Raw genomic sequence first — 12,624 nt, 5'->3', positions numbered from 1 at the left:
TTGTATATTTATTTAATATTTAGTCACAGATATTGACTGTAGAATGACATGGTATCATTTTGTAAAATGTTTTTAAATTGTTTATTTCGTTATTCAGTGAGCAAGGTTTTCATTGCTGTATTGGCTTATCTTAGGGCTATTGAGCTTGTAAGTCAAATTGCCTCCAGGGGGCGTCTGGTTCGTGACGTCACAGCCCAATGTTAAAATCCTATTAACTTTTAAAAAATCATTGATTGTAAAATATCTATAGCGATTAAAAATAAAAGATTTCTCACATTTTTTTGGGACCGTCATTCTCTACCGTAGCATGTGCTTGGTTATGTTTATTTCAATCTCTGGAGGGAAACAAACGGATTTATGTAGATTTACGATGTGCTGGTGGTCCTGAACTACACTAAATCAATCAGTCGCACGGATCCATGTCACAACCACGTGTGCTTGTAAGTCTACCCGCCAAGTGCGGTGCCTTGGCTGCCCCTAACTGCTGGTCTGGGATCAGATTTCCCTTCCCAGGTCCTAACTTTAACCATTAGTAGGAGAAGAAAATAACTGACTCTGGACCAGCAGATAGGGCTAACTGCACCCAACACCGGTGGCTAGCTAGCTATACCCACGACAAATGCGGTGTCACTGGTTAGCTTAATGCATTTTTTCAATGATCAGGACAATAATGTTAAGAAGGGAGAAAATCATTCCAAATCCAACCATGTAGAGCAGGTCATATACAGCCAGGGTAGATTAGCGGGTCTGTCAGCGCCAGCATGAAAGATATCGTTTATAAAGTTTCGGTTAGCTAATGTTAACGTTAGGAAGGGCTGGATCAGCAGGTAGCTAGCTAGCTGTCAAAGTCAGGTTTATTTGTCATTACAAACCATGTGATGTACAGTACACGATGTAAGGAAACTTCGTTTTGCAAGGCTTCGGTGTAACATAGACATTCAGTCTGCTCACAGCACTTACAAAGGAATACACACATTGTGAAAATCAGAATCACAGTGCACTTAGACAAGACAGGTACAGTAGGCAAGAGATAGACAATTTCTAATAAATAGTTTTATATATATATTGTCGGTAATTTATCGAAAACCATGCTGGCTAGCTATATTGTTGTTGTGTTGTGACAAAAATATATATGACGTTATATTCCATTTGAAATTACGTCTTAAGTTAGTTAGGTTAGGTTGTACTCTTTTATACGATCTATGGTTGTACTTTATAGATCCCTGAAAGGAAATCCTGTTGTCATCACGACCGTACAATTATGATGTGAAATAAACAATATAACTTAATAGTAACTGTGGCAAACACGCCGGCCACAGGCCACCGAAGTGGTTTTCCTAGGGGCCCTCCAGCACAGAGACACAGGGAGAAGATGTTCAAATAGTCCACATTTATTTACGAGGGTTTGACAAGATGGTACAGCCAAATGAGCAGATGTAAAACACTGTCATGACAGAGAGGCTCCCTTGTGTGGGTGGGGATGGCAGAGTTAACCTGTGCGCAGTGATTACCTCACTGCGCACAGGTGCAGCCACTCCTGTTCCTGGGTCCAATTAGCCTGGCCAATTATCTAATTCTTAACCAATTATCCAACTGGCCAGGTCTAATTAGCTTGACCCAGGGCAGGTGTGGCTGCTTAAACCAGCCATCCCCACACCACATACCCCCAACGCCAAACTGAGGCCAGGGAGAATCCCTGGCCGAAGCCTACCCCCCCCCCCCCCCCCCCCAACAAAGCCAAAAAAAACAAAAAAAAACAAAACACTCCACTAAAGAGTCAGGGTGGGTGGCCCCGGAACAGTCCAGTACATGCTGTGACCCTCCCCCGGACGACAAGGCAGCCCTTCTTCCTCCTTCCTCCCGGAGCACGGGAAGTCCTGGGCTGCTCTGCTGGCTGGTGGGGGCGTCACCGGGCTTGGGCTGTTCCAGGGGCTGTGGTGGGGTGGCTGGGCTGGTGGGCTGGCTTCCTTGTAGCGCTGGGGACCAGGAACCCTTGCAGGTGTGGTGGCCGCCAGTCGGCTCTGCTGGAAGGCTGGTGCAGGCTTTCCCCCTCACGGGCTCCGGGCAACCCAACCAGGCCAAAACAACGAACTAAAACAACCAACAGACAAGAAAGGAAGCAAAACGGCGCGGCCACCGCTTGTGTGCCGCCCGTAGCTGACCCGCCTTCCCGGCCAAGTCCAGCTCACGGCGCGACCACCTCTCGTGCACCGCCCGTAGCTGACCTGCCTTCACGGCTAGGTCCAGCTCCCCAGCGTCCCAGCTGAGGATCGCTTCCTTCCCCTCCGTTGTCATCTCCCGCTCCCTGTTTCTGGCCTGGAGGGTCCGCCCGAAGCCCTGTCGGGAACACCTGAGCTGCCCCTCCTCCAGTGTGCTTCCCGGCTGGCCCTCCTGTGCCTCTTTCCTGTGCCGGAGCAGCCCCACGTTGGGCGCCACTGTGACAAACACGCCTGCCACAGGCCACCGAAATGGCTTTCCAAGGGCCCTCCAGCACAGAGACACAGGGAGAAGATGTTCAAATAGTCCACATTTATTTGCAAGGGTTTGGCAAGATGTTACTGCCAAGGAGCAGATGTTAAAACACTGTCATGACAGAGACTCCCTTGTGTGGGTGGGGATGGCAGATTTAACCTGTGCGCACTGATTACCTCACTACGCACAGGTGCAGCCACCCCTGTTCCTGGGCCCAATTAGCCTGGCCAATTATCTAATTCATAACCAATTATCTAACTAGCCAGGTCTAATTAGCTTGACCCAGGGCAGGTGTGGCTGCTTAAACCAGCCATCCCCACACCACAGTAACAAATCTGTTATTTCCAGTCATTTTAAATTGAAATACGATATCAAAGTGACACTAGAAGTAGAAGGGCGCAAGCGTGTTCCAGCTGAGCCGTGACGATATAAGCGTGCGTCATGAGCACAGTACCAGTATGTGTAGTTCCTAAGCGTACTAAACGTACACATCGTTGTGCCTTGTACTTCTCATGGGTCAATCGTGCTGCTGATATTATATTTCATGAGTCATATGTCATGAGTACCACATACCAATAGCTAACTGGTTCCCGACTTGTAACTAAAAATATTGCTTATTGAAAATTGCCCCATTCATTTTCCCATTGACAAATTTGAAAACGAGGGGAGTAGCTTGGTGACGTTTACACTTACAAGCTCTATTGTCGGGTTTATCTTGTTGCTATGACGGAATACGATTTTTGAGTTGTGAAAGAAGAACCCAGGCACGAAAGCTAGCACCATTCCTTTTCCTGTTAGGAAAATTGTGTAGGCTACTAGATGTCCTGACAGGCTGGAGTTTGTGCAATCTGCACAAACACAATAATTTACCATGATGATACACGGTGAAATGCAATATAAAACTACTGAAAAAAGACCAACTTACTATATCACGACTGCTTAGACTCAATACTACTATACTGCACATTGGGCTAAGGCTAGCTAAGGCAGGCAGACTCCCTTTTGTTACGTAATATGACGCGATGTTGAAAAAAGCTTTGCTCAAAAAACGGCCACTATTTCCTCTGAATTTGTGCCGTTACGTCTTTTAAAAATTATTGAATCCTGCATTAACTTTTCAAATGGTCATTTTCAGACAAGTGTAAGGCCCACGGGAACAGGCATAGAGTGGAATTTCCTCTCTGACTGTCGTAAAGCAGTTCGCCAGGTGCAGAGTCTGATATTGTCGGGACAGAGTGGCCCGTAAGACCTTGGCATCTGGTTTTGCGACAGTTAACAGGTGACACCTCTTTTCTACGGGAAAGCAATTCTAAAATTACCCCAACGTCCTGGAGGTTTCAGATTGCAAGTAATAAAATCACATGATAGAAATGGGGCAAATTGCTCAGGACAGTTGAGGGACAGCCAAAGTGCCCTCACCTGGTGTCACTGGGTAACTTGTCTCCCTACCTTCATAAGGAAAGAAATTTACTCAAGCACACTTTTTGTTAGGAAATAATGCCAGATTGGGGTTGAATACATTGCTACACGACACTATGCAATCTTAATACACTGTGGAAAGACATTGAGAGTTGGCAGTTGGTTCATGTAAGTGATTGTACAGTTATTTCATGTTTTTCAGAGTTTTCATGACAAACACAAGAACAAATATTCATATTTGGTATGGTTTTTATGGTCTCTGTGCGAGTGATGCTCTGGTTTCGGTTTTAAAACCAGCAAACCTATAGAAAATCTATTTTAATAAATTTGGAAGTAAACTGTATTTTTGGGACACTCCTCCTAGTAAATCCATCTGTCTGATCCTGTCTGAACCAAATTCCAATCTTCCCCTTCCAAGTAAATTTATGGTTTTATGAGCCTTTTGTGGCGACATCCACCTGCCTTCCGCTGGGTTCTTATAGGAGAGGAACAGGGCCCTCGGGGAGTCTGCAATCAGACTTCCCACACAAGACTCTTTCTGTGTGTAGACTGCTGTCAGGTATGCTCATCTTTATCTTTGATTGTTAGACTATTTTCTAAATTCTGTAACTACAAATTGACTATTTTAAGTGTATAACCTACCTGACATTAAAACTGTTAATGACTTGATTTGTGTGGTCTTGGTCAATGTTTCGTTCTTGTAACAGCCCTCTAAGTCGGTTTCCCCCAATTATGACTAGGGAACTGCCCGTTGGACTTGTTTGATCACCAAGTTTTCAGTTAAGGCGGGACCGTCAGCAGAACCAAGTTGATCCTGGGATGACCAATATTGGCCCTTTCGGAGTCCCTGAACCCTAATTAGGTTATACTCCCCATGAGGGAAATCTCACAACCGCTGTGTCGTCTGCAAACAGCTAGTTAAATTGTCGTTACGGGCGTATCCGCGGTGCGTACCGGGTGAAACTGCGTTGACCCTCGGTGTAGAACTTCAGACGAACTGAGTTCCATTCTAAATCAAGCCTAAATTCTAATTTGGAACATAACTTATTAATTAATATGGAGTCAGATTATCACGAGGGTAAAACCTATTAACTGTTATGCTTTCTTGCTGTGGTCATGGATATATTTGATGTGTTGTTCCGCGCATTTGTGAATATTCTGATGCTCCCATTGGGATATTGACAGTCCGGCGACAGATCGGATATATCTCTGATGACAGCATAGCCCCGTTTGCGAACGGAGAGTAACCTGAATGCTACTGATCCGTTTCGGGCCAGTTTTAAGCGGGATATGAAGCAGCGCCTTCATATCTAACCCGTGGCAATGGAACCAGTGCATTCTTAATTATAATTGTGCCCTGTTCTTACGAACAGAGGAAAAATAACTAACATCTCCGGTTTTGAATCACACCAGCCAAGGGAGAACACGCGGTGCCTTCCCCTCCAGCTACAAACCCTCATTGGTCTAGCTGTGAGGTATTTACAAGTGGTGACCCCGACGTGATATGGAGTATCTGGAGTGTTCCCTGAAGTTTCTGCTGGTGTTTTTCATCCCGGCGTGATACCCTTCACTGTGGGTATCTCGCATTTTCTTCTCTGGTTTCCCGATCCTTGGTGTGGTGAGTGACACAATTCTCTTGTATATTAGCCTGTGCTAGGGAGAGTTTTTTAGTCACTGTGCAGGGGATCGACATATCCCAGACAGGCCTGGGACCGTAGAAACCAGGCATTTTCCATACTACTACCCTTTGGGGAATTCATGAACAGGGAAGGAGAGATGCTTAGGTTGGCATGTTTTTATGAAATGTGTTGTGCTAATACGGCAGAATGCGTTCTAGAACAAACTAGCCTATAGCAGTAGATGGTTGCCTATGTGTACGGAAATGTAAACGTTTGTAGAAAGAAAGGGAGTTTTGATGCAAGGCGCTTACTACTGTTTCTGCGCAGAGGCTCAGAAAGCTTTGCTCAAATACTGTAGGAAATGAGGCACTGGTGAAAAGCCAGTGAATTTAGATTGTGAACAGCGAGAAAGTTTATAGCTGCCAGTAAGCGTGTGCAATCGCAGAATACACACGCGAAGAAGTTTGAACTTTGCTAGGGGGCTAACCCAGGAAAAGTGGCAAGCTTCTTATTATAATTAAATTAAATAATATTGAAATACTGCTGAATGCTGAATCAGGTGCATAACCTCGGCTTCGAAGTTCCAGCCCTGAAAGCAGAGTCTGTGCTGATCCTTAAACCCAGGTATGGCCCTGTGGCAGTACACGCATCTCAAGACCTCTGACAGTGCAGACTGCAGCTGCACCAAGTTTTGAAACTGTTCGTATCTGTCCGGAGAAAACCATACTTTAAGTCTCAGAGATCGAGGCCGGTACCAGTGTAGTCACTGAACCTCTGAGTACCGTGCCCGATGTAATGTCACAGGACCGCTGAGTGCCACGGCAAATGCAAGTCTCCATCCCTCTGAAAGTGTAGCCGCAGGCTACAACAAGGGTGGCGACCGTCTGGAATTTGCCACATGTGGGACTCATGTCTAAAGACCTCTGAGACTGGTGAAAAGGTATCAGGACACAGAACTTCTGCATTTCTGAGGTGCTGGAACCAAGGTCCTTGTCCTGTGTTATCTGTCTCAGTAAACAGTGGTGTACTATTAATTAAATAAATAGGTGAAGATTTATGAAACAGTTGAGATAAGCCAGTGTAGAAGGTAAAGTTCCAACATGGCCTATAACCAACAAAAAATAGACTTTGGTCTATTATAAATAAAATAACCATTAGCCTAGAGCTAAATTAAATTATATAGGCATAGGTGTACCACCATTCACCTTTCTTTAGAAAGCTCGCTTTCAAAAAAGTGTAGTGAATTCTGGTGTACCCTATTGTTTTCATCTGGGTTTTTATTCTGTGTGTCTTAGCGGCACAAGGAGGAAATCAGAGGATTTAAACTAATAATATTAACTAATAATATATTAATTATTAACGCATGCCTGTGCACGCCATTTAGAAACTGTTAGAATTCACTAACAGACTTATTTGGGTGCCAATTAAATTAGCTAAGGCATGTTAGATACTAGAGATCTAATGGTATTTTTGTGTGAATTTCACCATAGCACAACATATACATATTAGAATCTTTGTCAAACCATTGATAAGCCAGTCAATGCCATAAATGAATATAATGTCATCAAACTTTAACTCAACTAATAAGGGTCAGTATCATCTGTGCCTGCAATGAAAATTATTTAAGGAAGAAGTCTTCCAAACTACATATCTCAAATAAATAAATAAATAAGGAGAAGAAGCACTTACTCCTAGGTTTACATCAAGTTTGTCTTTTAGCATTAAAATGTTGAAAGAGGGGTCATCTTTTGGCAAGGACTGGCTTACTGGTCTCTCTTTTATTCTAGTTTTTCACAGTTTCCTCTCCTTAAATTCCCTCCTTCCTTTTCATTTACTGTTCCTCCTCCTCCTTTCTCCCTTCTCCCCATCTGTCTGTCTTGTTCTGTTTCCCCCCCTTCTCTGTCAGTTGTTGAATATTTAAGGAGCAGTAAACCTACACTCCCAAGACTGATTTTCTTTTTGTTTTTTCATCTTTTTATTTTTTGTTAGTTGTGGTTTAACCCCCAAATTATGCAGACAGTAACCCTACATAGATTTTCTCTTCTTTGCACAAATACAGGCAAGAAGTTAGCACCTCAAGCATCGGTGACAGACCAGTTGGGTGGACATCTCTGAAGGGGTCATAAACATGTCAGCAGCTCATTTAGCCAACTCCTAACTTTAAACAGGCCCCCTGGTGTAGCACCAGAGCAAATTTTACAACACCCAATTTGTTACATTAGGGGATCCACCCATCCCATTAAGAACTTCACAGTCATCTAATCTAACAAGAGCACACAAACCAGCACACATCCAATCCCAAATAGCGCACATATAGGACACAATAGAAACACTATCCTATGTGATTCTATGAATTTCTTGGTGCAATAATGAATTTCTCTTATACCATTAACACATAGTATTAGACAACATTTCTTCAGTCTGCTTCAATTAAACTATTTTACAGTAATTACCATTCCAGTAATTTTCAACTTTTTAATAAATGTATGTATGTAGGCATTGTATGTTTCTGAACACTACTTGTCTTATATGTCTTAATTTATGATTTTGGTGTTTTTCTTTATTTTTTGTTCTTTATTTTTATACTATCATTTTCAATAACCATCCACACAAAATGTATTGGGTTCTTTGTTTCTTTTCCTTTAATTCACCCAGAACAGGTGTACCCAAATTCCACTACCATACGCTCTATCGGCGTAGTAGTGAAGAATCAGGTTCTAAAATTAGATCACCTTACCGGGTATATCACTATGAGGGGCACAGAGACCATATTCACCACTCGCATGTGTTGTCATGAAAGCTCCAGCTATATCATCTGTACCTGTAACACCTTACAACCTTTTTCTCCCAATGATACCAAATTAATTAGTGTGCAGTCTTTGCATGGCCACGCTGACGCTATCCAGGTTTCCCACACACAATGGTGCGTCTTCAGCGAGATGAACTCTTTCTCGTATGGAGGTCTGACCTGTCCAGCAAACCACACTTTCTGCTTGGAAGTGACGGAAGATTTGGCCATGGGTCAGATCAACATTCTAGGCCGAGTTCCACTGGAGGTGGACGTCTCCCCGTGGTGGGAGGACACATTCTACGAACAAGGAACGCGGGCCCTGACTGACCTAATGAGTTTGGTAGAACAGATCATCCGTGACACCAATTACCACATCAGCCAGGCTCAGGTGGAGGTGAATCTGGCCAAAAGAACAGCGGAGATCCTGGCCAGCTCCTCTACCCGGTCCGCCCAGGAAGCGTACACCTGGTGGGATTGGGTGTTCCGAGGGTGCGTCATCGCTAGCGCAGTCATCTTTACCATCACCCTGGTTCAATGCTGTTATTTTCGACACCTGATACACTCTCTGCGCACCTCCACTCATGCTGCATTGGTTCTCAGCCCCCTCCAGTTGCCAGCGAGGCCGGGCTTGAGACCATAAACACCGGACCTGGACTGCTGTCAAAGTTGGGCATTTTCAGTGACCCCTGGGACAGCGTTCTGTTTGTCCCACGGGGCCAGAGAGGGGAATCTGTAAGGCCCACGGGAACAGGCATAGAGTGGAATTTCCTCTCTGACTGTCGTAAAGCAGTTCGCCAGGTGCAGAGTCTGATATTGTCGGGACAGAGTGGCCCGTAAGACCTTGGCATCTGGTTTTGCGACAGTTAACAGGTGACACCTCTTTTCTACGGGAAAGCAATTCTAAAATTACCCCAACGTCCTGGAGGTTTCAGATTGCAAGTAATAAAATCACATGATAGAAATGGGGCAAATTGCTCAGGACAGTTGAGGGACAGCCAAAGTGCCCTCACCTGGTGTCACTGGGTAACTTGTCTCCCTACCTTCATAAGGAAAGAAATTTACTCAAGCACACTTTTTGTTAGGAAATAATGCCAGATTGGGGTTGAATACATTGCTACACGACACTATGCAATCTTAATACACTGTGGAAAGACATTGAGAGTTGGCAGTTGGTTCATGTAAGTGATTGTACAGTTATTTCATGTTTTTCAGAGTTTTCATGACAAACACAAGAACAAATATTCATATTTGGTATGGTTTTTATGGTCTCTGTGCGAGTGATGCTCTGGTTTCGGTTTTAAAACCAGCAAACCTATAGAAAATCTATTTTAATAAATTTGGAAGTAAACTGTATTTTTGGGACACTCCTCCTAGTAAATCCATCTGTCTGATCCTGTCTGAACCAAATTCCAATCTTCCCCTTCCAAGTAAATTTATGGTTTTATGAGCCTTTTGTGGCGACATCCACCTGCCTTCCGCTGGGTTCTTATAGGAGAGGAACAGGGCCCTCGGGGAGTCTGCAATCAGACTTCCCACACAAGACTCTTTCTGTGTGTAGACTGCTGTCAGGTATGCTCATCTTTATCTTTGATTGTTAGACTATTTTCTAAATTCTGTAACTACAAATTGACTATTTTAAGTGTATAACCTACCTGACATTAAAACTGTTAATGACTTGATTTGTGTGGTCTTGGTCAATGTTTCGTTCTTGTAACAGCCCTCTAAGTCGGTTTCCCCCAATTATGACTAGGGAACTGCCCGTTGGACTTGTTTGATCACCAAGTTTTCAGTTAAGGCGGGACCGTCAGCAGAACCAAGTTGATCCTGGGATGACCAATATTGGCCCTTTCGGAGTCCCTGAACCCTAATTAGGTTATACTCCCCATGAGGGAAATCTCACAACCGCTGTGTCGTCTGCAAACAGCTAGTTAAATTGTCGTTACGGGCGTATCCGCGGTGCGTACCGGGTGAAACTGCGTTGACCCTCGGTGTAGAACTTCAGACGAACTGAGTTCCATTCTAAATCAAGCCTAAATTCTAATTTGGAACATAACTTATTAATTAATATGGAGTCAGATTATCACGAGGGTAAAACCTATTAACTGTTATGCTTTCTTGCTGTGGTCATGGATATATTTGATGTGTTGTTCCGCGCATTTGTGAATATTCTGATGCTCCCATTGGGATATTGACAGTCCGGCGACAGATCGGATATATCTCTGATGACAGCATAGCCCCGTTTGCGAACGGAGAGTAACCTGAATGCTACTGATCCGTTTCGGGCCAGTTTTAAGCGGGATATGAAGCAGCGCCTTCATATCTAACCCGTGGCAACGGAACCAGTGCATTCTTAATTATAATTGTGCCCTGTTCTTACGAACAGAGGAAAAATAACTAACATCTCCGGTTTTGAATCACACCAGCCAAGGGAGAACACGCGGTGCCTTCCCCTCCAGCTACAAACCCTCATTGGTCTAGCTGTGAGGTATTTACACAAGGTTAAGTATACATTTTGAGGAAAAAGGTCACCCACCAAAGTGGCTAGTAAGAGTGACGCAGTTACAGGACACTGCCGAATTCTACCCGCATTTGGCGGGCGTTAATTTCAAGCCCTGAAAACAAGAATACACCCAATTTTAGGTAGCTGTATTAACCGTGCGTTAGCTGACCAGTTTGGTGGTTGTAATAAATAGACAAAGTCACAATGATTCTAACATCAGGACTTGCCTATTGCAGAAAGTAGGCCTAGGCTAGTTAACCAGCCAACGTACGACAGCATGGCTGCGACAGTATTGAGAAAATTACACAATTTGTGTATGCATGAAGATAGGGTCAATATTTCATTAACTTTTGCTAGCTCGCTTACCAGGATTTGCAAGGAGTCTTCTAGACAGGTGGATCTTGCCACGGTGTTTCTGTGCTTGCTGCCACACTTTATGCAGATAGAAAGGCAGATTTCCTATGAGGCCTCTCTCTTTGCCCGCAATTGTTAATGGCACCCACGTCATGATGTTTAGCGTAATTTACTCAATTTCTTAAATTGTTGTTAAAGATGAAGAATATGGATTTTGAATGAATAATAATTGTAGTTCTTGAAACTGATCAGTATAATTACTCCATTCTCAAATATTTTGACTGAAATTTACCTAAAATATCAAGGATATTTTAAAAATATTATTTGTTAGTCAAATGCTAATTTCTTTTCATGAAGTAAATTTAAAACAATATTAACTGTTGGAGTTTTAGGCAATTATTTTGGTATGTCCAACTCAAACAATCATGATGTTCAGAGATTTTATTAAGGTAGTATAGCTTTTTATTATTGTGATATTTACGAAGCCACTGAATAATTTTTTAGAGTGTAGGGAACTCTGAAATGTGCCAAACGCTCAATGCTATAGATTTCTTTTTTTTTGTGACCAGACACAAAATGTGAACTCTTTCAAAATGTGTAACAGTTACAATACAATTTAACAGGACAAACAACCCTCTGAACGCATACACAGATTTGACCATCACAAATAAATTCTTAACCTGTGATAAACACTGCTGGAGTTATAAAGCCTTAAATAGAACACTCTATAAATGGGTGAGGATCGCCCAGATTTGGCATCTGCATAAAGGGGTTAACTTTCTATCCATTCTGCCCGGCGCAAACCAGTTGAGGTTCACAAATGGCATCATGAACATTTCCTGGATAGTGTTGTATAGTCAGACCTTTGACTGGAACTAGACAAGTTAAAGATTCTTTTAAATGCATCAATAAAACAGTGCACAATGATGGTGACTCTATATCCACGGATGTTTATGGCAACAAAAAATGCATAGCCAATCATAAATTTGATTGTCTGTATTGTTTATCAGAAAAGATGAACATATAAACTGGTAGCTAAGAGACTGATGAAATCCCCCTATCCTATAAAGTCTCTTGGTTTTTCACTGAAAGTCTCATTCATCAAATTCAAGTGTTACATTTTTTTCTTCCCAAATGATTTGGAAAATGCATTTAAAGTCATAGCTGTCATTAGTCATCCATGTGGGATCCAATATTGGTAATATACCCTCATATAAGACATGCTTTAAAGGGACACACAAGTTTAGTGTAAAGCAGAACTCCTCCTTCAATTGATGGAACTGGGATTGGAAGCTAAGATACAGGGGGCTTTGACAAGCACATTATATATATATATATATATATATATATATATATATATATATATATATATATGTGTACATATACATATATATATATATGCTAATTGTTTACAATTTGTTCACAATCCCCTTATCCTAATTTTTTTTATTTTTATCAAAAGGTGCATC

At 42.7% G+C, this 12,624-nt stretch overlaps 1 protein-coding gene across 1 annotated transcript; it reads left to right on the top strand.

Annotated features, from left to right (window-relative positions):
• Positions 1-8,038: 8,038 nt before the first annotated feature.
• LOC118220349 lies at positions 8,039-9,082 on the top strand (the record flags this gene model as incomplete). Its single annotated transcript, XM_035404220.1, has 1 exon — positions 8,039-9,082. A coding segment is annotated over one exon (903 nt), but the record flags the coding sequence as incomplete, so codon positions are not given.
• Between the last annotated feature and the right edge of the window lie 3,542 nt (positions 9,083-12,624).

Source organism: Anguilla anguilla, chromosome 2 (genome assembly GCF_013347855.1).
Source record: "Anguilla anguilla isolate fAngAng1 chromosome 2, fAngAng1.pri, whole genome shotgun sequence".
Classification (NCBI taxonomy): Eukaryota; Metazoa; Chordata; class Actinopteri; order Anguilliformes; family Anguillidae; genus Anguilla; species Anguilla anguilla.
The sequence above is the reverse complement of the archived record's forward strand: the minus strand, read 5'-3'. Positions and strand labels throughout refer to the sequence as shown.